Here is a 25,380-nt window from a genome sequence, read left to right as displayed (position 1 = left end):
TTGTTCTACATTGCCACTAAATTATTAGTCATGGTTTAGAATGATGCCAATGAAATAGTTTAAACAGTTGCATGTCATAGTTTGGAGCTCCCTAGGGTTCAGATCTATAAAATAAGAACACTGCTATTGCTTCAGACCATCTAATTTATTGAGCGAGATAGCACACCGAAACCATAAGCTTAAATGATACAAACTATGTTAATAGTGAACTTATACACTTCTTGGACAAGATTCTAGAATGGATAATCCATTCTTGTATTTCCACAGTACTATGAAACAGAAGTATAATTCACCAAGGACAAGGAGTGTTTCAATTATGCCAATTTTTGATAGGATAGCTATAGCAGAGATGTTTTCTCAAAATAGTCTTGTGAACAAGAGAAATGGGGCAGAATGTCAACAAATTAGGTTGGTTTATAAATATTTCAATGACTGTAACCAAATACCAGTGATTCATGTGTCACCGATGATTGAGAGGACTCTAGGAGTGGGCTGAAGCACTTCAGTCCATTTAACCTATTTCCTAACTAATGGGATGAGAGTACAGAAAGCATGCTGGATAATTCTGAAAATAATTTGTTTCTCAAGAAAAGATTCCGACGGGATTGTTAATTCTTTCCTATATTGAAATAAAATTTGTCTTCTTAGAACACAAAGAATGGACCCATAGCAAGGATCAAAACCACCTGCATTAACTCAATATGGGAAGTATGGCTTAAGCATATCACATGTAAAAACTTAAGGGTTTAAGTTTGATAGTCAGCAGTCTAATTGAACAAATGTCAGAATTATTCAAATAAACTCACACAGCATTACAAAAGAGTACTGTGCCCAAAATCAGGATAAGATTTCTATCATATTCTCAAGTGAGGCCGACACTCCCTGGAAAAGTATTCATTTTAGAAGTCTCACTTTAAAGCTGGCCTTTGGAAAATGGGAGTATTTTTTTAAAAAGGAAAACAAGATTAGGATTTAGTTCAGTTTGCACTGAGGCACTGCTTACTATGGGCCAGACATGGTATTAAATATTGTCGATATAACACCCAAACATGGGCTCTGCTCGTAAGCTTGTGGTCCAGTAGAGGGAGAAAGCTGCTTAGCACACTGCTCTAAGCACAATGGGCTTTAGAAATAGAGTACAATTTAGCCCACATTGTCAGAGGTCAGGGAAGGTTTTCTTAAGAAAATGACACCTAAAAGGAGTCCAGAAGAGTAAGCAGGATCTAGCCAACTAGGGCAAGAAAGGCTGGGAAGAGAACTTTGCCCTCAAGAAACCAATGAAGGGATAGATTAAGAAGTTTCACCCTAAAGTAGCTATAATATGTAGCTACTTGAATATGAGAAGAATTAAAATTTTTGTGGCTCCTGAGGAAAGACGACAAATGGAAGCCTACTTCAATTCAGTATATGAAAAAATCATTTATTTAATGAAACCTTATGGTAAAGTACCCCAACATAATGCAAATTCAATAAATGGATTGGTGATGGGCTTTGTCTCATAGCAGGTTCACATGATCATTTTATTAACCCACAATAACATTATTCTACCATTTTTTTATAGGACCGTTTTGAGTCCCACTCACATACTAAAACCCTGCCATCATGGCTGGATCAAATAGAGCTGTCCAAATGGTGAGAGGCTGCACAGAGTATTTTCAGATATATGGATGAGAATTTGTTGGGAATGCTGTGGAAGGGATGATTAGATGTAGACTGGAGATGCCCTAAAGAGCCTCCCACCTCTGAGACCCTGCAGTCCTCAAAAAACCATTTCATAGTTTCATACTAGTAAAAGGCAGTAAGTGACAAAGAGCAAATTCATATACTAGTGTTATTTATACTACATAAAACTTGTTTCTTATTAAATGTACCAAATGTAACACTATTCAAATGTACTTTCTTTTACATATGGTTATAAATACCCTTAAATCAAAGCAAAGCTTGAAACTTAAAAATGTTTCCAGTCCAAGCAAAGCAAAGCTTGAAACTTAAAACTGTTTCCAGTCCCAGCTAATATTTTAAGCCTAGACGTCTGCCTCCTTCTCTCTACCATCATTCACCATAATGACCCAGGGAAATTGTATACATTGCTGCTGGAAACTGAAGAGTGCTAACATGTATGAAACTTTCAGACTTTACAGCAGCAGGTAATACAGGTAAAAGCAGAGGCACAACAAGTGTACCATTTACTGTGCATGGAAAATGTGCCACCAGAGAACTAGCTAGGGTCTTCGACTCAGAGCAAGGTTAGCCTGCTGCCCTAGCTGGTTTGGCTCAGTGGATAGAGTGTCGGCCTGCGGACTGAAGGATCCCGGGTTCAACTCTGGTCAAGGGCACATACTCAGGTTGCAAGCTTGATCTCCAGTAGGGGGCGTGCAGGAAGCAGCCGATCGAGGAAAGTTAGCCTACTAATGGTAAAGGGAGGGTGCTTGTACTGGATAAAGAGGGACACTGTAGCTTAGGCTGCAGCACAACATTCATACAAATGGAAATAAAAAGTCAAAGGAAAATTCATAGCTATGTTTATGTGATTGAACTTATGTGTTTACTGGTAGAGAATGTGCATCTATAAATATGTATTTCATTTTCACAAAACAAATTATATACATTGATTAATAAAATAAAAGGAATATAAAAGACTATTAATTGAGGTTATAAGTAGTTAAAATTTGTTTTTCTGTAATGAATTACTTTTGTATAACAAATTTTTAAAAATTAATCCCAGCAATAACATTATAAACAGATTAAAAATTCTTATCAGCAACATTTTCTTTCCTAATTCTTTAGAATTCAGTCACTAATTACTTTAATGAAACATTTTTGAGCCAAATATATATAAAAAAGCAGATTCATATACATATTCCATTTTTAAATACTGACAAAGAAACAAAAACAAAAAACCCTGAGATAAGGTAGCATAAAATTTTTTGAAAATATTAAGGGAAAGCAAAACTTTACCATAATTACTATTATTGGAATTATAAAGTACATGAACACACTTCATTAATGCATTTAATCTAACACATTATGGAAAGACAATGTCATACTACTGTCTTAAAATACTATGGAAGGTCATCATTAACATTTCAAATAAGGATAAAGACAGCAACATTCTTTACTCTTACCATACAATCACACTAATCTCATACATGTTACCTACCAAATTTTAGTTTCAAAGTCGGCTCACTTATCAATGTCAAATTCTATTTTAATGCATAATGTCCAGTTTGGCAAATTTCAACTACACTGTAAAACTAAACAAAAGCAAAAATCCTTAGGGAAAATGCATTTTCTTTTTTTTTTTCCAAGAAAAATAAAGTTGGGTATAAGCAGTTGATAGAGTTCTGTTCAAACATACTCTATTAAAGGAACCTGTCCAAACATTTTCCCCTTTAAAAAAAATTTGTCAGTGTTTTGTTCTACTCTACTGTTTCTGGAAAAGTTTATTAAAATTATTAAAGACATAAAATGTGAAAGGATTGAAGAAAATATTTGCAATAAAAAGAATTGTTAACACTGGCAAATGCCACATACTGTTGATAAAAAGGATAGGAACCCGTTGGTGATTTGACAGCTCTTATCAGAAATGAAGAGCAGCTTCCATGAGCTGTCCAGGGGGGTGTTTGAAGGCAGTGTATTCATCAACACGAGGATCCCTCTGACATTCTTCCACAAGTTCCCGTTCTGGTGCCATCAGTCACCTAACAGATTCTGCAACTGTTAGAAGAATAGCCAACTAACAAAATCCAAACCTGGGCATTGCCATTAATGACAGTTTACTACAAATTTCACATATTTCAATAATAAAAGTTTGCATAGAAGTTGGAATTTGAAAGGTTATTTGTATGTTTTTACCTGATATCTTATAATTATAGTATTTTCATGAAAAAAGTTGTCTAGTAACATAAATTGCTTCTGAATCAGTTCCACAAACAAGACAAGGACCTAAAACATCCAAACTGTTCACAGACAAAGTCCTGTTGGGAAGCAAGCTTGTGATCTCAATCCGGTCTCTCGCAGTTTCAGTGCTGAGCCAGGAGCTTATAAGAGACTGGTGAACATTAGCCTGGTTACTAATGCTATGAGACAAAAATGTACTATTTCTTCCTCCTGGGAGAAAAATAAAAGGGGGGGTGGGGAGAGAAATCTTTCAAGACTAATTTTACTAGTATATTAGTGAACATCCAAAATGCTAGTAATATTTTTTAAAGGCGATGACTCAAACTTGTTTAATTCTCAGAATAACAGGTTGATTATTCATGATTACACATCACCATTTTTTACCAAAGGCCTATTCCATGACATTAAAACTCAAATTTCCAAGGGATAATATGGACATCAAACTTTAGGCAAAGCAGATTTATGTGGACCCTGTCTTTCTGTTCATTCTTTAATGGAAAGTGTCAGAAATGTAGCAAAATGGCCAGAAGAAACGTAGAATAAGGAAAAAAATAAAATATAGTCAACTTGCTTTAGCTTTTTATTACCCTTTATTTTAAAAGCAGAATTTTAGAACACTACCAGCTTATTAACTTTTATCTCTAACAGTGCTCTGTATTTAATATAGAAGTGAAGCAGTATATTTCAGTTTAAGCCATTATTTGAAATTTTCTTTCCTCTCAACTTTTTGCCAAATCAAATAAAGACAGATTTCATTTATTCAAAATGTGGCCAAGTAACTATTATGTGCCAGGCTCTATGCTTAAGTGTGGGGAATACAAGGCGAAGTCCCTGATGTCTTCAAGCTTAATGACTAGTAAGGTTTAAATATTGCTGATTCTTTTTAAAAATTATTTTTAAAAAATATTTTTATTGATTTCAGAGAGGATGGGAGAGGGAGAAAGGGACAGAAACATCAATGATGAGAGAGAATCATTGATCGGCTGCCTCCTGCACACACCAACCTGGGGATAAAGCCTGCAACATGGGCATGTGCCCTGACCAGGAATCAAACCTGTGACTTCCTGACACACAACCACTAACCCCACCGGCCAGCAAAATCTTGCGATTCCTGAAAGCCCAGTCAACTTCCTTCTCTAAGCTTTTGAAGGCAACACTAGTTCATGCTTCTCTCTTCCTTCCAGGAACCCTCAGCACTGTATGTACACCACCAATTAACTAGTTATAATATTTCTTATGATTTAACTTTCCATGCTCCTTTCTCTATAACTATTTTTAATAGGTTGCACAGATTATATTTGTTTTACCCTTTCGCAGTGTTAATACTGTGCCCTGCAATACTAGACACAGAATATAGTAAATTATTTTATTTCTAGCCTAACAAAGGTTCTTCAAACAGTGAAATTTCAAATGTTAGATAGTGGGGGCAGAGGAGGAAGTAAGTAAAAACCAAGTGCTTAGTTAATCCTTAGATAAAGTTACCTTTCTCCATAAATAAAGTTAGCACAAACATGCTACATGTTGGGAGGAGGGCGGAGGGGTTGATGTGGGGGAGAGGGGACGTCTGTAATACTTTCAATAATAAAGATAAATTTAAAACAAACAAACAAAAAACCAACACTACATGATCTTCACAGTCCATACTTCTCCACATTTTTTTCTAAAGAAGTTTTAGATTTCCCCTTGGTTTTTTGTCTTTTACTGCTCCTATATTTTACATCACACTTGAATACTGTGAAATTAACATTATTAGAATCACTGTGATAAATCTCCTACCTGATCTCCCTGCCTCCACTTTTACCATCCCTCTCCCCATAGTCCATTTTCCATACAATAGCCACAGTGACCCTGGCTGGTGTGGCTCAATTGTTTGGAGCGTCTTCCCATACACCGAGAGGTCACAGGTTCCATCCCAGGACTAGGTGGAGGCAACCAACCCATATTTCTCTTTCACATCAATGTTTCTTTCTCCCCCCACCCCCCGCCCTCTTCCTCCTTCCCTCCCTCTAAACCTCTCTCCCTAAAACCAATAAAACATACCCTGGCTTGTGTTACTCACTGATTAGAGCATTGCCCCCGCTGCTCCCCTTCCCCATTCCTGGTCAAGGGCACGCACCTGGGTTTCAGGGTTCGATCCCTGGTCCCAGTCAGGGTGAGTGTGGGAAGCAACCAATTGATATGTCTCTTTCACAGTTATGTTTCTCTCCCCTCCCCTCTGCCCCCTACTTCTACTCTCTAAAAATCAATGGAAAAAAAAAATCCTTGAGGATAAACAAACAAACAAAAAAACAAGAAAAACTTTTTACCCTGGTGAAAGAGTGATGATTTTTCAGGTACATCTGTGGAGGCATCCCAATGCCACAGGGATCCATCTTCAGAACAGGTAAATAGATGATCTGGGTTGGATGGGTGAAAGTGAACTTCCCACACTAAAAGATAAGAACCAAGAAGCTTATGCTGTGCAGATTAAACATTAAAGCCCTATCTATAGGCATCATCTTCCATTAATCTCCATCACACACCTTCGAACCCCAAGTCTGTGAAAAAAATCAAAGGCTTCAGAATTAAGCCATACTATAACTCTTCATACTACAGATAGGATAAAGAAGCCAAGTAAACCTACATGTGTATTGGGCCAGCAAAATAATAAAAATATGTGCTAATCATTTGACCTATTACATTTTTTTTAAATGTAAAAGTATGGCAATGGAATAATTCTGAAAAAATGTTTCTAAAAATTAGTTTAGGTTCTCTTATTTTCAGTTCCTGTGTCATTAACGTATGCAGGTTATATTACTAGAAAGACTGAGAGAGAAGACCATAAAAGTAATATACAAATGAAATTCAAAGAGGCAGAGTCCAATCTGGTGCATACCAGGACTCTGAACACTTTTCTTCTGTATCACAGAAATAGCTACTAGCTCCCAGCAAACCAAAACCTGGGAATGCTCTAAGAATCTGGGGTCCAGTTTCACATGGAAGGCTTTTAAGAAGCCAATTTGGGACTGAGGACTCCTCAAGCTCTAAACATTATGAGAACATTGTGTGCCCACAGACATCTGGGACCCAATGTCTGGCCAGGGTGCCTTATGAAGTTCTCTGCAGCATGCAGATAAAACAGGTAGTCTGTGGACAACGGTTTTGTGATTCTGGGTCAGGAGACCTTAAAAAGGCAGCATATAAACAAAATTTTAAAAAGACGAAAAGAAAAAAGGGGGGGGGGGGGGGGCAGCATAGAAAGTGCCTGAGGTGTGACATAAAAAGTGCAAGGCACATGTTTGCAAGCTGGTAATTTTCATTCTGACATTACCACAATTAAACATCATGTCACAAACCATAAAAAGGTCACCTTTCTTAGCAGGAAAGGAATGTGTTCTGGGTGACTCCCTGTATAAAGTGCATTACTACTGCTTCACTAAAACAAAGTGAAACAAAACAACCCACAGAGCCACAAACAAATGCCCAAATACAGATTCTTTTGTTTTAAAAAAATATGGAACGCTTCACAAATTTTCGTGTCCTCCTCGCGCAGGGGCCATGCTAATCTTCTCTGTATTGTTCCAATTTTAGTATATGTGCTGCTGAAGTGAGCACCAAATATAGATTTATTTATTTTCAAATTAGAAAACAAAGCTCCACAAAACATCTACTTCATTTCTAGCCAAGAGTCAGGATAAATTTGAGGCAATACATTACAATACACTACACTTGCATGTTTACTGCCTAACAATATAGTTAAAAAAGGGCTAAGTTATAAGGGTTTGGTAAGTTAAATAACAGTTAAAACGGGACTGGTAAGAAGAGATCTGAAAATCTGTAATTCTACTACTACTGTGTTAGCCAACATCAGACTCTATGAGAGCATACCCTATTCCTTTTTATTCATTTATTTTCCTGGGCACAACTATAAATGGAAGAGACAAAAACTTTTCTATCCTTTTATTTGCTTTATCTTAAATATAATCTTAAAAGCCATTTATCTTTCCAAGGTAATAAGGTGAAACTTATTAAACAGAAATTGCAATACTAGATTAACGTTTGTCCTTTCGTACTTTTATTCGAGTATTAATACAGTTGACTGGAGCACAGTCCATACACCAAAAAGGTTGGCAGGTTTGATTCCCAGTCAGGGTGCACAAGGGAGGCAACTGATTGATGTTTCCCTCTCATATTGAGGTTTCTCTCTCTTCCTCCCTGCCTTCCTCTCTCTAAAATCAATAAGACATATCCTTGGGTAAGGATTAAAAACAAGATTTCTGTTCAGCCTAAAAAAATCCCCCATCAATTTTCATTCTGACAGTTACCACAATTAAACATTATGTCTCTCCTCCTCCCTTTCACTCTGTCTAAAAGTCAATGGGAAAAATATCCTCGCGTGAGGATTAACAAAAAATTAAAATCAATAAAAACATACTTTTAAAAAATTACCATAAAAAAATAAGTACATAAAGATGAACAAAAGCAGGCTAATTACTGTGGTTTTGGATACAATGAAACATATTAAAGAACTAAATGTCAAGTAAAAAGAGATAAGTTAATTATTACATATTTATATAATTCAGCAAAAGCTATGATGCAAGACAATCCATATGTACCATTACGGAGCGCTGTTTACAGTGTATCATATAACTCACCCAACAAAAACGTACGTATCTCCATAACACTTACTTTCAGCTTCATGAGCCTTCAGCAGAGACACAGGCATAGTACCTTGTCTAACATCCCAAATACTCAACATTCCATCCTGGCCACCAGTAGCTACAACATGCTGCTGGTTGGGATGCCTATCAACACAGTGGAGTGGCACTCGGTCACCAGTCCTTTTATGGGAGATACAATAAAATCAAATGTTGTAAAGGATACTTACTTTGTATAACCCAAGAAACGTTTCATTCTAGTAACTAAATGATAATTTGTGGCTAGAGCTGCTGGCTGAATTTAAATCATGTCCAAAAACCGACTACATTAAAATATACTTCTGCCCTAGCTGGTGTGGCTCAGTAGATAGAGGGTCGGCCTGCCAACCAAAGGATTCTGGGTTCGATTCCAGTCAAGGGCACGTACCTTGGTTGCAGGCTTTTCCCTGGCCCAGACCCTGGTCGGGACATGTGCAGGAGGCAACCAATTGATGTTTCTCTCTGTCTTTCCCCCTCTCTTCCACTCTCTAAAAAATCAATGGAAAAATATCCTCGGGTGAGGATTAACCAAAAAAATAAATGAATGAATATATATATATATATATATATATATATATATATATATATATATATATATATATATATATATGTATTATTAGAAATTGGGGAAGGGGATGTTTCAAGGCCAAAATTATTCATTCTCTCTTCAATTTGAAAGGCATAGGGAGCAAGATAATCTGATGGAATGATGTGCAAAACACATTTCCATTTCTTGGCTTTTAAAAACATTATAGCATAAGCCTGAGTGGTGCAGTTGGTTGAAGTCATCTTGTACACCAAACAGTCTCAGGTTTGATTCCCAGTCAGGGCACAATTGTGGGCTCAATCCCTGGGTCAGGGTGAGTATGGGAGGCAACTGATCAATGTTTTTCTCTCACATTGATGTTCATTTCTCTCTCTCTTCTCTCTTCCCCTCTCTCCAAAATCAATAAAATACATATCCTCAGGTGAAGATTAAAAGAAAAAAACAAAAACCTGGGATTTTATTTTTCTCCCAATCATAGCTAGAGTATTATAATCACTATTTTAAAAAAATATTTTATTGATTTTTTTTTTTTTACAGAGAGGAAGGGAGAAGGATAGAGTTAGAAACAGATGAGAGAGAAACATCTATCAGCTGCCTCCTGCACACTTCCTACTGGGGATGTGCCCGCAACCAAGGTACATGCCCTTGACAGGAATCGAACCTGGGACCCTTCAGTCTGCAGGCCGAGGCTCTATCCACTGAGCTAAACCGGTTAGGGCAGTGGTCGGCAAACTCATTAGTCAACAGAGCCAAATATCAACAGTACAACGATTGAAATTTCTTTTGAGAGCCAAATTTTTTAAACTTAAACTTCTTCTAATGCCACTTCTTCAAAATAGACTCGCCCAGGCCGCGGTATTTTGTGGAAAAGCCACACTCAAGGGGCCAAAGAGCCACAGTTTGCCGACCACGGGGTTAGGGCTATACTCACTATTAATAGAATTATTTGATGAGCAAAAATAAATTCCCCATTAAATAATATAAACTTCAAGGAGATAAAGACTCTGAATCATATACCAAATACTTACTAAATGCAGCATGGCAGTATCAAACCCATCAAATTATACTTGTTTTATCAAATTTAAATAGGGATTATTCTCTTAAAATGCAATATGGTTTAAAGTCAATTGCTATAAATGATTGAACAAATTAATTTTGCATTACACTACTGAAATTACAAATCAAAACTTACAGTGATAATATTTGAGAGGGCTCATTTCCTTGTTGTCTGAAATCCCATATTTTTAATTGTCCAATTGAATTTACTGTAAGAATCTCAGGAGTTCGAAGGAAGGTTACAGCATGCAGTGTACTGCTATCTGCATTTTCTACAAATTAAGAAAACAGCAGTGTGGGTTAATGGGTCCCCCTGTGCCATGAAAATCTTAAATCATGTTCTTTTTAAATTATTATTTTTCTATTTTTTAAATGGCATTCTTTTTATGGAAATATTACATAGGTCTAGTGAAATTTTAAATAGGTCAGTTTAATTTCTATAAAAAATGTACAGTCTTATTCTGCTGACTCAAATTCATCTTTCCTCACCAACTAATTCTCATCTCTGTGAAGTCCTTCCTGATTGTTATATGGTCCTTCCTACAGTACTTAAGCTTAAGCCATATAATATAGCAAACTTTGTCACACTCCTCCAAACTGCCACCAGGCAATGGTTCTTAAACAAGTGGTGCTTCTCAGAACTAAAATTGATCATAAACCAGGTCAACGCTGATTCATGAGCACAATCCATAGAGGTTCTGATTCAGGTCTAGGTTGGTGGGCTATTAAAAATCTCCTCAGGCAAGTCTTTGTGAAACATAGAATAATCCTTCTAAATGACAATAGGGAGTATATCACCAGCTTACTCAAACATTTTCACCAGCTCCTTAGTTGTCCACCCAACAGAATGTAATCTCAATGGCTATGCATTAGACTCTTCACAACCTGGCCACAATTTCCCTTCCTTGCTTTCTCTCACCTCTCCTATATAAATATATAGTCAAAACACTCTTTCTGTCATTCTCTAATTGGCCCTATCAAGCCTCCACACTATCCCCCTTGTTTGGTATGCCATCTTTTAGTTATTTATGGTCTAGAACCTTGATTAAATTAACTGCCACTTGCCCCTCAATTCTTTATCCAATAACCCACTCCAGCCAAATATCCTCATAAAGGGATTCTACTTTGTACATTTCTATATCCCTGAGACGCCCAGCACTGTACCTACTTAGCACAAGATGGGTGCTCAATTTTTCTTACCTATAGTTCTCACGGCTTCCTTATGATCAACTCTGAAGAGGTTTATTCGACCATCTTCTCCAACTGTGACAATCTCTGGGCTGTTGCACACAACACCTGTGCACGGTGCACTGCTACAGGAAGGACTGCCTGGACCCGTGTGGTAGTGAGCTGTTGTCCACTGCTGGCTGACTGACAGAGTCTAGGAGTCAGAAATGAAGGTATAATCCATCAAAGCAAAGTTCTAAAAAACTAGCACTTTTTCCCAACTAAAAAAGTGTTTTAAAATTTTCTAACACTCTTCTAGGAAATAATTCTCTCCTTTTTCCTTTGTATTTCCAAATACGAAAGTCTAGAACCTACTTCCATCAAAGCTCAATATACAATGGATTAGATTCTAAAGGAACACTGTCCAAAAATATCCCAAACTTATTTCAAACTAAAGAAATGGTTTTTAGGTATCTGGTAGTAGTGTGTTCAAAAGCAACTTTAAATTCTTTTTTAAATTATTTTTATTGATTTCAGAGAGGAAGTGAGAAATAGAAACATCAATTATGAGAATCACTGATCAGCTGCATCCTGCACGCCCCCTGCTAGGGATGAGCCCACATCCTGGGCAGGTGACCTGACCAGGAATGGAACTGTGACCTCCTGGTTCATAAGTCAAAGCTCAACCACTGAGCCACACCTGCTAAGCAAAGCAACTTTAAGTTATTTAGGGCATTGGCCTAAGAAATAAATCTCTATAGAGCTTTCTAAATTGTTCCATTAGGAAAAACAGTAAGAGTTTGGTCTTATACTTACTAGGCATGCTTATAAGGAAGGCGACCTTTATTAATTCCAAAATCTAAATAAGCACTCTCTTCCAGGAACTTAAAACTGTTACTACAAGTGAGGCCATTGTAAAGGATGGCCCTCACCACTATGCAGTGAAGATCAGCATTCTTGGGCTTTAGTACACAAGAAAGACATCAATAAAATGTCAGTGGTGATGGAAGGAGACTTGGCTTGGGGTGATGGACACACAATACAATGTACAAATGATGTACTGTAGAACTATACCCCTGAAACCCGTATAAACTTTTTAACCAATGTCACCCCAATAAATTCAATTTTTAAAAAGGAGAAAAAAAGAAAAAAATGTTGTCTTCATACAGTGTATCCCCTCTTCTAATTAAAATCGAGATTCTAGCCACAGAAGCAAAGTAGCTGTTCCTGTTCTAATTCATGATACCTGAGCTAGAAGGTTCTCTTTTTTCAAAGTCCAGAGTAAGAACTTAAAAAGAGAATTACAGAAAAGTGACTTGCCAGATACTATATTGTTAGATCCAAAAGAACAGAATTTAAGACTATCCAATTTCAATAACAGTTCATGCAAACATAGCTCTAGAGTTAATCTACTAAAAGATGGAAAATGTAACAATTTTTCTCCTGCATGTTTTGAGATTATAAAATCTTATTATTTGTGTCATTATTAAGTACAGTCTTCTTTAAGCATTCCTAAAAATAATTAAAATACAAATTCAGTTTCAAACAGCATTTCTTTACCTGGTTGTTGGAATGGTGAAGGAAAACTGTTACACATCCTGTTGACGAAGCAGCTACGATTCTTTCCTGGTCCAAAAACTAAGTAGAAAATTCCTGATTGTTAACAGACTCAGAAATATCAATAGGGAGAAAGCTCATTTGCTTATCTTAATGAGCAGTGATAACAACTTTAAAATGCAAAGAGCCTATAAATGCTAAGCAAATAAAATGTGATGATAAATCTGAAAGTCAAAATTCCTATTCAAATAAAAGTATTTTTGTGAAGAAAAAATAAATTATTTCCTCCCCCTAAACTAATTAATCTATAATTGATTTAATTAATTTTGGACCACTACCATAAAGCTTTAGAAAAGGACCATTCCCACGGTTAGGCAACCTTCTATAGAAGAAAATGCAGGGACTTAAAGTCAGGCAGACCCAGGATTTGAACACTTAATTCCATCCCACCGATTAATAATTGCCTCGAGACCTTAGCCAAGTTAAACTTTCTAAGCTCAGGTACACCTTTACAAGGGGAGAACTAATCCCTACTAAGGAGGTTGTGAAAATTCAAAGAGCAAAAACACGTAAATTCCCTTTCAGAGCATTCCTCATATAGTATGTGTTCAAAAGATCTTCGTGTCAGTTTTCTCATTGATAAAACAGATAACAATACTTGATTCACAAACAAGCAATGAGAATTAACTTATGTGAAATTCCCAAAACAGAGCTTGGCACACAGAAGATAGTCAATTTTTTAAAGCTAAGATTAACAACTAAGATTGAATCCACATCCCTTGCCCCAGTCCTGATTCTGTCATCGAGTAGGCTATATGCTCGCACATCATAACCTACAGAGAATCCAGTTTCCTGTGAACCCGGGGTGAGGCTAGGCACACGTTAAGGCCCTTTGCACCTCTAAATGTATTCCTCTCCGTTTTTTAAAAACTCTCAGCTTTTGGGTACCACACAGACTTACTTGCAAATCCATAACGTCACCGTAGTGCCTGGTACCGCACAGTAACTGATGGTCTCCTTCAAACCCTCCATCAGAGCCCAAGTTCCCCAAGTCTCCAACAGACCACAACAAAACACGATTTTCCTGTAAAGCAGAAAAGTTTTATCTGGAGATGTCTACGTTAGACTCCCGAAAATTAAAACCTGCATGGCCGTCCAGCAATCTTGCTTTCAAAGCAGCTCAGAATAACGAGGGGGAGTTTTGAGCACACCGTCGATGGTTCGGAGGCACGGGGCAACCGAGCCCGAGACGGGGACTCGGGGGACGGAGGAAGGCGACGGGATCCAGGAGGCGAGAGAATTGGCGGCGGGGGCCAGCAGCAAGGGAGGGAGACGGCAGGGGCTCCCGGGCCCGGGCGGGGGGGGGGGGGGGGGGGAGACGCTACCTCGTTGTCCCAAGAGCCCGTAGCGAAGGTCTCCGCGGTCTGCAAACTCCCCGAAGGTACCGGTCGCCAGCGGGTTTTGCTGATTTTCTGAGACACAAACTTGGCATAAATGCCCTCCATGCCGAAATGCCCCGCAATACAGCAAGCTGCACAGCGCGCGCCACTCAATCCCGCCTCTTCCCGCGGAGCCCTGATTGGGCGGGCCTTACGGAGGCCGCGGAGGGCCAATTCTTTACGGCCGCAGGGCGGACACCACCAGCCCTCCAGCTCCTAAGAGTTTAGGAGCAGGTCCTTGTACTGTACGATCGGCTCCTAAATCTGCAAAATCGGGTAGGAACACTGACTCAACGCATGTGTGCAAAAATTGTGCAATGTAAAACAAATTTAAGAGCAAAAACAAAACAAAATCAAGTAAGAGAAACCACCTGGTAGCTACGTCTGAGCATTGTTTTACATTTCACGGTGCATAGAAGAGTCCAAACCCTTAAATTCTCTCGGAAGTACATCCCATTAACATACCAACTTCCCATTCTAAACTTCTCCCGCTTTGTTTCCCAAATAAATCCTTTGCTTTAAAGTTAACACACACTGTCAGTGTCTACAGTTGGAATTCTGAAGACTCCAGTTCTAATTTTGACGACCATTGCCTAGTTATGTAACCTTCTTCAATTCATTTATGCGTATAATTAAGAATGAGTTTTGATAGGTAGCGTTGATGCCCAGAAATCCGTGCTGTAGGTTCCTTCTATACTTTTGATTATACCTTTAATACCCTTTTATTCCTCTCTTCTTAGAATCCTACCCATCTTTCCAGGACCAGTTCCTTCCCATATCTTTTCCTGATTAGCCCATGATCTATCTAAATAAAAGAGAACTTTATATTTAGACCACTAATAGCACTTAAATTTTGCCCTCTGTTGCTAGTTTTCTTTTGATGCAGATCCCCAATTGGAATGTAGATCCTATTGCATACAAGAGGTATGACTTACTCAACTTTAAAAAAATCTCCTTTATACAGTATTCATAATGGTGTGTTGGTTGTCAGCTTTAGAGAGACACCAGGTCTTACTGAAGATTGGTTTTGTTTTGTTTTAAATGGAAGACCATCAGGAAATAACAGAAATGAAATGGATAACTACTAGTCCCAAACTGACGATTTTATTCCTATATTGAAGTAAAGAACACTGTTTTGAGTGTGGTTTCATTTATGGTCATAGAATCCCAGAAAATAGGTAATGTATATTTCGGATTGGAAGTAGGCTGAGTATCACCTACGACAAAACCTCGTGAGAATTAGAATTTGAAAATTGCTGACACAATAGCATAAATGTCTTGACATAGCTTTTTCTTCCTTAAGAGTTTGTTGGGCTAAATGATGATTGGATTCTGTCAGCCTCAGTTCTGATTAGGAGTCAGCAAGTTCCCTTTAGGGTTCTCGCTCATCGTCTTGCACAGCTGACAGCTATAAAGCTGGTGTCTAGTCTAACGGCAGAATTTGTGAGGCTTAACTTGCTGAAAACGCACACTGGTGTTGGGAGAAGAACACATTCCACAGAGGATACTGTGGTATTTTTAACCATTTACATTGCTCTAACCAGTAAAGCATTCCCCACGCGCCCCCCTATCCCACCCCCTCACCCCCCACACACCCATATGTCACGGTATTCTTCCACTTTCTCTGAATCTGGGCTTTAGGATCTCAAAAGTCTCTGCTAACCAAACACTGATGAACTTGTCACAAAGCCAGAGGCCGGAGAACTCGGGTTAAAGGGAGCCTTTGCTCTCCGGTGCTTCTATGAAGATTATTCAGGCTCCACCGCAGGGAACTCGGACTCGAAATCAACCTAAACATCAGTCCACAGGGTTGGGTGAGGCAGGATGGAGAAAGCCCACCATCCAACAATCTGAACAGCTATAGGAGCAGACCCGCGGCTCGCAACAGCTGACCCACCGGCGACCGCAGAGCCACCAGCAGCGGAGGAACCAGACCGGCCCCGCCATCCCGCCACCGCGCGCGGGGTGAGCGGAGCCGCAGCCAGGCACGCGCCGGGGCCCACCCTGCCTGGCCGCGGGGCACACCCCGCAGGGAGGCGGCATGCAGCCCGAGGCCCCATCCAGGGACACACCGCAGCGGCGGCCGCGCTGACCCTGCCTCGCCCAGCCTCGGGTCCCCGGGAGCCGCCGCAGCCCGACCCGCGCGGGCCGCGCTGCTCCAGGCCACCCCCGCCCGCGGCCCCACCCAGCCGCACCCCGGACCGCGCTGCATCACAGAGCGCATGCGTGTCGCGGGGCATGCCGGGAGCGCGCAGTGGCGGCAGCGGTGGCGACGGCACTCACAGCGGCGGCAACAGCGGGGACGCGAGCGGGGCGGTGACCGTGTGGGAGGTGGTCTCACTCTTGGGGAAGCTGCTGGGCACCGTCGCCGCGCTGAAGGTGGTCCTGTACCTGCTCCGGGTGTGCCTAGCGATGGCCTGGAAATCCGGCGGCGCCAGCCACTCGGAGCTAATCCACAACCTTCGCAGTAAGTGCCACCCCCGCCGGGTGTGGGGCCGCTGGGGCAGGCCAGGCCTCGACCCGGTTCCCCCGGGCCGTCGGGAAGGTGTCCCCCGCCTTGCCCGCTGGAGGGCTTCCGCGCAGGGTGGCACCAGTCGTCCCCGAACGGCGTGCGCTTGCGATCGCGTCCCCCGGGACCTGTCACTCATCGGCGACGTGGACTGGAAGGAGAGGGAGAGAGAGCTCCCAGCCGCTGCCGGCGGGGCTCGGGCCAGCGTCTCCCCGGAAGCCGGGGGGAGGGGGCGCGGTGCAGGTGGTGGGGCTGTCACTCGAGTCCACCCGCTGCTTGTTGGGGTTTGGCGGGCGAGGGGCGTGCACGTAGGGCGGGGGGATGTTAGCTGGGCCTCCCAGAGACTGAGGGAACCCCACCCTGGCCCCTCGCGTCTTCTCGTCTTCCTCCTCCATGACCGACCTCGCTGCGAGCTCTCTCCTACCCTTCCTGCCCCGCCCTCCGTTTTTTCCTCTGGAGGGAGATGCCGCGGTCTGATACCGGCCCGGGGAGGGAGGGGAGGAGGAGGAGAGGACTGTCATTGCGGGTGCTGGGAGAAATTCCCGGGGCGGCTGTCCAGGGGACAGCTTCGTGGGGGACCGAGGAGGAACGAATCGGGGGATGCTGTTCCCGAGAGACCGGTATTTCAGGAGCCTTTAGAGGTCCTGGGGTTTCTGGAGACCATTGTGTGGGGGGGGATGTTCTAACTTCTTTCAGGACTGCCATCTGCTTTGAAAGCCTTGTGTGGAAGTTTTCTTTATGTCATTCTCTTTAGTTACTGTATTCCTTCCTCTGGTGGTGATTTTAGGGTGGGACGGGCGCTGTGTCACTTTCTTTTTTTAAATATAGCGTTGCCTTGGCTCAGTGGTTGAGCGTCGACCTATGAACCTGGAGGTCAGGGATCGATTCCGTTCGCAGCACCTGCCGGGGTTGTGGGCTTGATCCCCAGTCTGGGGCGTGCAGGAAGCAGCCCATCATGATTCTCTCTCTTCCTCTTTCTTCCTCTCTGAAATAAATAAAAGTATTTTTTTTTAAAGAGAGAAGTAAAAAGTTAACGTTAAAAAACAACAACAACAAGAAGAAATACAGTGTCGCCGTCTGGTGGGGAGATCTGGATGGAGGACTCTCACTCTAGAATTTATTTCACTCTCTTTGCCACTAACTTTGCAAGTAATCATATCCTGATTTGTGGTATTTTTAATTGCCATAGGTTATTTAGCTTATTATGTATTCGTCACGTTTCCCAATTCAATTTGTAACCTCTGGGACTTTTAATAATATATATCTGAATCCACTCAAAGAACTTAAAAATATATATCTGAATCTACTCAAAGAACTTAATACTCATTTCTTTTTTTTTCACAAATTCCAATTAAATGTACATTATATGCTTGGTTTTGTGCTGGGAATACCAGGATGAGTGAGAGAAATAACACTATCTGGCACACGGTTAGTAATTAATATTAGCCATTTGACGTTTAAAAAAATGTTTTTATTGATTCCTAGAGAGAGAGGGAGGGAGAGGGAGAGGGAGAGATAGAAACATCAGTGGGAGAGAAACATGGATTGGCTGCCTCCTGCACATCTCCTACTGGGGATGGAGCCTGCAACCCTGACATGTGCCCTGACGGGGAATTGAAACAGTGACCTCCTGGTTTATGGGTGAATCCTCAACCACCGGGCCACACCGGCTGGGTAGCCATTTGACTTTTTAAAAAAGAGTATTTAAAACTTGGAAATTGTGGCCTTAGTGTTTAGTAATGGAGAATGTTTAGATTTTAAAACTCTGCCAAGCATTGTCAGTATTCACTTTATGGAAGAATATTTGATTGAAAGTGGACATTTACATGCTGAGGCAGTATTAAGTGTGATTTAAGTTCCCCATGCACATAAGTTCAATATATTGTAAATGTTTTTGTAAAATTTCTTAAAATGATCTGCTTGCTCTTGCAATGTATACACCTGAAACCTTCTATATGCAAATTGTGTTTAAGTAATTTTCCACTGGTTAGTTATCTTAGTAGACACTTGGCTGTGGCAGAAATTTGTAATCAATCAGGCTTTTAATGTCTCTCCTTTTTGGGCCACATTTGCAGTAAGCCAAGACTAGATCTTTTCCCAGTGGTTTTATAATCACTTTAATGTATTGCATTGCAATTCTTAGTTGAAATTTCTGAAGATGTTTTTCTATCAGCAAATTTGGTAAGAAATATTTAATATACAAATTAAATGTTGCAAAGATTTAGTTTTATATTAGGTCTATGGTAAGAGAAAATTAGAGTACTGTAATAGCTTAGCCTTTTTGTAACACTTGTGTAACTTTAGTTTCAGCTTCTTGCTGAAGTAATTCTAGCTAGTGGATTTTCTTTTTTCATATTAGTTTGTCATAAAAGTAATAGTTGCTCATGCAAAAATTTCAAATCGCATAAAATTTGAAAATGTCTCCCTTTTTCCTGGTTATTCCACTGTTGTGTATTCTAATTAAATTTTTAGAAAAAGACTAAAATGTGATTCTATTAATAGAAAGTGAAAAGGGATCGGCAAACTGGAAGAGGAAGCAAAGTACAGTGTTGATTTTTTTAAAGAAATGAAGTTCATGATTGGTTTTGTCTTAATATGATCATTGAAAATGCTGAGTTTTTCTTTCATAAGATGTACCAGAAACATGATTGTGTATGAGTTCATAGTTGACATACCACTTATAGGTCATTTTAGACTGTAATGGCATATCTCATCATTACTGTTGTGATGGCAGCTGCTCTGAAGTAACTTAGAACAGGGGTCTAGAACCTAAGCATGCTTCTCAGTCTCCTGGGTCACCGGAGAGCTCATTCAAAACCAATTAAGGCACATTGCCGAGGCTCCCAAGAATTTGTACAGTTGACCCTTGAACAACACGGGTTTGAACTGAATTGGGTCGACTTATAAATGGATTTTTTCCCCCAGCAAATATACAAGCAGCCCTTCGTATCCCTGATTGAAAGCAGTATTTCCCATCCGTGGTTGTGAATCCGAGGATGCGGAGGGCTGACTGTGTGCATTATTTTCCGTCATTTTATATAAGGCACTCAATTAAGCAAAACATCCGCGGGTTTTGGTATCTGAAGGGGTTTCTGGAATTAATCCCCTGACGATACTGAGGGACAACTGTACTTACGTTTTGGGGGAATCAAAAGTTATGTACAGATTTTCAGCCAGGGGTGGGGGTGGGGCAGGGGGCGGTATCAGTGCGCCTAACCGCCGCGCTGCTGTAGGGTCAACTGTATTTGTAACGAGTTCCTAAGCAATGCGGCTGCTGGTCGGGGACTGACCACATTTTGAGACTTTCTGGCGTGGACAATTTGCGTGTAGAGAACGGAAAATTACAAGGTTAAACTCCGCCAGTGTTTCAGTTGAATCAAAGTTGTATACTTGAATAAAATAAAATTTTAAAAAACGTCTACAGCAGTCCTGCCCAATTGAGTTCTCTGTCATGACTGTTTCTCTTCTGTTCAGTACTGTAGCCACTAGCTACATGTGGCATTGAGTATTTGAAATGCGGTCAGTACAACTGAAGAACTGGATTGTTGTGTTATTTCAATTAACAAGTAGTCACATGTTAATGGTTACCATACTAGACAGTGCAAGTCTGTAGAAATGAAAAATATAGTTATTTTATAATTATGGGCTAAAAATGTGCTCATGAAACAAATTGATGTAAAACAGCTGTAAGCGTGTTTAATTTAGAGAATGTGACAATTTAATGTTTATGTTAGTTTGTTTTCTATTTTTATGGGGATAATTTCAAGCTATGATAAAAATGAGGAAAAGAGAAGGGGGCAGGACTGGATGAGGTTGAGAGAGAGGGGTGGTCTCCTAAAGCAGGTCTCCAAGCCAGAATGGTTGTGGGAGGTTAACTCTTTTTCCCCCCACCCTGGGCTGACATGCAGAGCAGTGAATCACTGGGGCAGAGACTTTTCAGCGTCCCCACTGAAGACCCAGGGTATCCTCTGTTAGGGATTATATTAATGAAGGTATGTGTGGGGAGTAGGAAAACCCAAGAGAAAGTGCTGGAACCGCAGCTAGGCACAGCTGACTCCAGCCAGGTGTTACTAAGTCCTTACAGCTGAGCGATGGTGCCCCCTGCCCTCTCCTTTGAACCCCGGCAACTGCCTGCCAATCATGTTGTTTGTAGACATACTTATGATTTTTACCACACTCATCATCTCCATCTCACCCCAAGCTTCTTAAGCCCCCAACATCTAACTTCCATAGAGCCTAGCATTCTCCAAGGGTTTGGGAACATTTTACCCAAGTTTGCTTTAGTGTCTCATTTTGAACAGTGTTAAGTCCAACACACCTGCATAATGGTTACAAGCTTGCAAGAGCTAGAGGTTGGTGCTTTAGTTTTACATCCAAATTAGTATGTCCATCAAATAAATGCTCTAAAGCAGTGGTCGGCAAACTGCGGCTCGAGAGCCACATGCAGCTCTTTGGCCCCTTGAGTGTGGCTCTTCCACAAAATACCATGTGTGGGCGCGCACGTACAGTGCGATCGAAACTTCGTGGCCCATGCGCAGAAGTCGGTTTTCGGCTCTCAAAAGAAATTTCAATTGTTGTACTGTTGATATTTGGCTCTGTTGACTAATGAGTTTGCCGACCACTGCTCTAGGGGTGAACTTGAAGTTGTCACACCTGCTCTTAACCACAGTCCCATTAAGGTCTGATTATTAAACCCAGGCTTCTCAGAACAGTCACAGCCCCACTTGTTTTGCATTTCTGTTTTGTAAACCACATCACTTTGTACAAAGACAACATTTCTAGGGTCCTTTTTATTTCCCATAACTCCCTTCACATCATTGCTTCTTGATTGATTGCATTTGCGTTGCTGAATCATCCATTGGAGCATCTACCATGTGCCAGGAATACACACCAGACAAAAATCAGGGGAGTATCAGAAGTGTTTGCAAGGGCTAGAAGGTTGCAATTTAAAATAAGGTAGTCAGGGTAGGTGATGTTTGTCAAGAAATTGTTGACACTTGAGCACTTCAGTAGTTTTGGACACATATTCCAGGTAGAGAACAGTTGTCATAGAGGCCCTGGGGCAGGAACAACTAGGGTAGAATTTCCTGGAGCACCAAGGTAACCTTGCAGGAGAAAAGCAAGTAGAGAGGGTACAGCTGAGGGTAGAGGGAAAGTATAGATGGAGTCTGAGAATCCCTGAGACTTATCAAAGGCCCAGGTAGGCCATTTCAGGAACTTTAAGCTTTTACTTTGAGTCTTGGGAGTTCCTGTAGGTTTTAAGCTGAGAACAGTGAGAGCTGATTTTCAACCTAAAACACATACTGAGGCTGCAATCTGGAAAACAGACTAAAATGCAGGTGGTGGTCAGGGGCCAGGAGTACAAGCCAAGAGATCAAATTGGACACACCTGCAATCAATAACCCAGAACTTGCTTCTGTAGAAGTAATAGCCAAGGGGAGACAAAGAATGATTAACTTGGATACGTGTTGAAAAATAGAGCCAACTGAATTTCCCGTTAGATTAGAAAGTCAAGGGTCACTCACATATTTTAAGCCCAAACTAGAAAACAGTTAAGTACTTTACATATTCTCATTTACCCTCTCTCCCAACTCTGAGTGAAAGACAGTAACACTCCCCCCCACCCTCCGACACACACAAATACACCCAAAGGTGAGGCTCATAGTAGCACACCTCAGAGTCCTTGTTTTTTCCCTGTAAGCCCCCAAAGCTTCAGCAAAGACCAGCCTGGAGCAGCCTACCCTTCCTTCTCCCTGCAGCTCTGCAGCCCTTGCCTTCCAGCTCCCAGAAAAATTCGGATGGGAAGGTTAACTCGTAACTAACAGACTTCAAATGCTGTACTAGCCACTTAAAACAATGCTAACAATTGTTCTTTTACGTAAAAAATTTCAATCCACTGCTCTAACACGTCAGTTATTTCTACTTTATTTCCTTTACACCTTGATTATGTCACTTTGTGCATATACTGTAATGTATTAGATTCTGTCATTCAGCCAACTGTTTGACTGTCTTACTGTATGTCAGGCACTAGGGATGCAACAATGAACAAATCAGACATCAATTCTCTCTCGTAGCTTACTTCTAATGGAGCAGACAAGTAAAATATATGTCACATGATAAGTGATAAAGGGAAGGAGAATAGGGAGTGTGGCATATTAGGCTTGCAGTTGTAGGGGAGGAAGCCTCACTACAGTGTCATTTGAGCAAAGATTTGGTGGAGGGGAAGAAATTCAAGCCATGCACATAGAGCTGGGAACTGGGCATTCCAGGCAGAGAAAATAGCAAGTGCTAGATTTGGATTTGGGGTGTGGGAGAAAGATTGGAGTCAAGGATATGACACCAGGGTTTCAGGCCTGGGCAACTTAGAGTGATTAGCCATTTTCTGAGTTGGAAATAATAAATAAGTGGGCAGCAGGGAGAGTGTGTGTGTGTGTGTGTGTGTGTGTGTGTGTGTGTGTCTGTCTGTCTGTCTGTCTATGTAGCGGGGAGGTGCAAGAAAGTGTGGGAAAGCAGTTTATTTTGGGGAATGTTCCGTTTGAGATACTTATAAGACATTTAAGTGGATATCTTTAGTAGGTATTTGAATATGTAAGAATTATAATTTGTATCTATTTCTGAAAATAAAATAAATTGTAATTTAAAATTCTAGTTAGAGTATCATGTACTAGCTACTAGTAGCATAACTATGGAAAAGAGAATATTCTGTTAGTTTTATCATGTGCATCCAAGGGCCAACTGTAGCCAGCTAATAAAATTCTAAGGGACTGTTTTCAGAAATTGGGGCCTCATTTAGACCTCATTTTAACTTAAAAAAAAATATCCTCGCCTGAGGATATGTTTCATTTATTTTTTTTTTAGAATATATTTTTATTGATTTTTCACAGAGAGAAAGAGAGGGATTGAGAGCTAGAAACATCGAAGAGAGAGATAAATCGACCAGCTGCCTCCTGCACACCCCCCACCGGGGATGTGCCCGCAACCAATGTACATGCCCTTGACCGGAATCGAACCTGGGACCTTTTAGTCCATAGACCGACGCTCTATCCACTGAGCCAAACCGGTTTCGGCTGTTTCATTGATTTTTAGAGGGTAAAGGAGTGAGAGTGAAACAATGATCGGTTGACTTCCGTACATGCCCCAACTGAGCATCAAAACCACAGCCTAGGTGTGTGCCCTGATTGAGAATCGAACTGGTGACCCTTTGGTACATGGGATGATGCCCAACCAACTGAGCCACATCAGCCAGGGCTGAACTATACATATATTTAAGAAAGATGAATAAAAACAAGATCTCCCTGGCTGAGTAGCTCAGTTGGTTAGAGCATCATCTCAATATGCCAAGGTTATGAGTTCAATCCCCCACCAGGGCACTTACAAGAGTCAACCAATGAATGCATAAATAAGTGGAACAACAAATCGATGTTTCATTCCCCCCACCCCCACCCCACACACTGCCTCTCTCTCTCTCTCTCTAAAAATCAATAAAAACTTATAACAGTAGCTTGAACAAAATCAATTTCTGTCTCCTGTAACAATCCAAGTGTAAGCAGTTCAGGGCTAATCTGGTGGTTCCATGGTGTTGAGGACCTGGGCGCCTTCTGTCTTGTTGCATTTCCTAAAGTCTTTCCCTCAACTGCAAGGTTGAAGATGGTTTACCTCTATCATTTCCATGTTCCAGCTGGGGGGGAGAAAAATGAGAAAATTTCCCATTTCTTTGAAGGGCATGATATGGAAGTCGTATACATAACTTCTGCATATGGTCCCTTGGCAAGAACTTAATTAATTATAAGGCAACACATAAGTAGATAATGCACCCAATTAAAGTTCTACTGTGAAAGAAAAGTCCCTGCCACACCTACATTTTGCTAAATGGAGAACACACACACGTGCGCATACGCACCCTGTAATACATCTATATAACTACATACTATCTGTGATAAGATTAGGAGAATTTAGAAGACTTTTAGTTAAGTAATATGGTTAAAAGACAATACAGAAGGGCTTATGGTGAATAATAATGGTTACATGCTGTGTTCCTTTCCACCCCCCTGACTCATTGTCTAGAGTGAACCATTGTTAACTGTGTTTTTGGTTCTTGTAATTATCTTCATGTCTTGAAATCATATGCTTAATCTGCTTTGTTTTGTCAACTTTAGACATCATTTTACTGACCGCCTGCTAAGATGATGAGTATTTTACCCGATCAGCCCATTCTTTCCTCATGTAGTTAACATCATATTTTTTGTCCTCTTTTTGTGGTTACCTTTGTAACTGAGTAATATACTTTAACCTCGGTTTCTTGTTGCGTCATTTATAAACTGACACTGCTTCTTAACCCTTCCACTTTGTAGAAAGGATATTAGGGATCGCTCATCTCATTTTCCAACTCATTAGCAGCTTTAACATGGTCAAAGTTAACATTTACATTTTGTTCTGAGCAGTAAATCTTTTGTACTTTGTTGATTTTTAAATGTTGAAAAGCAATAACCATAATTTTTTATATGACTATGTTAACACTTTGTTGAGCTA

At 40.6% G+C, this 25,380-nt stretch overlaps 2 protein-coding genes across 7 annotated transcripts in view; one reads left to right on the top strand and one right to left on the bottom strand.

The window, feature by feature from the left end:
- Positions 1-210: 210 nt before the first annotated feature.
- Positions 211-14,526, bottom strand: NUP43 (nucleoporin 43). The gene is made up of 8 exons (XM_079780062.1): positions 14,289-14,526; positions 13,865-13,987; positions 12,907-12,984; positions 11,380-11,560; positions 10,316-10,451; positions 8,569-8,720; positions 6,207-6,329; positions 211-4,110 (listed from the first exon to the last, which is right to left on the bottom strand). Exons 1-8 carry the CDS (start codon positions 14,406-14,408, stop codon positions 3,881-3,883), a joined length of 1,143 nt encoding a protein of 380 aa, XP_079636188.1. The 5' UTR covers positions 14,409-14,526; the 3' UTR covers positions 211-3,880.
- A 2,034-nt stretch (positions 14,527-16,560) lies between these two features.
- The window catches only part of PCMT1 (protein-L-isoaspartate (D-aspartate) O-methyltransferase), a 36,580-nt gene continuing 27,760 nt past the window's right edge, over positions 16,561-25,380 (top strand). For 2 of the 6 annotated variants that reach the window (XR_013813935.1, XM_079780063.1), the window contains exon 1: positions 16,561-16,809. Coding sequence is in view for 3 of the 6 variants with exons in the window: in XM_079780063.1 (XP_079636189.1) it covers positions 16,581-16,809 (229 nt within the window). In the remaining 3 variants the exon portion in view is untranslated. The remainder of the gene's footprint in view (positions 16,810-25,380) is intronic. The other 4 variants (XR_013813936.1, XR_013813937.1, XM_079780064.1 and 1 more) reach the window with 2 other exon arrangements.

This window comes from Cnephaeus nilssonii, assembly GCF_951640355.1.
Source record: "Cnephaeus nilssonii genome assembly, chromosome: 9".
In the NCBI taxonomy this organism is placed as follows: Eukaryota; Metazoa; Chordata; class Mammalia; order Chiroptera; family Vespertilionidae; genus Cnephaeus; species Cnephaeus nilssonii.
The sequence above is the reverse complement of the archived record's forward strand: the minus strand, read 5'-3'. Positions and strand labels throughout refer to the sequence as shown.

Coding starts and splice junctions, on each gene's coding strand:
- NUP43 (XM_079780062.1), bottom strand. CDS start 14,408: ATGGAGGGCATTTATGCCAAGTTTGTGTCTCAGAAAATCAGCAAAACC. Junction 13,988..14,288: donor CGGGCTCTTGGGACAACGAG/GTAGCGTCTCCC, acceptor TCTGCTTTACAG/GAAAATCGTGTTTTGTTGTG. Junction 8,721..10,315: donor CCCTCTCAAATATTATCACT/GTAAGTTTTGAT, acceptor CTCCCATAAAAG/GACTGGTGACCGAGTGCCAC.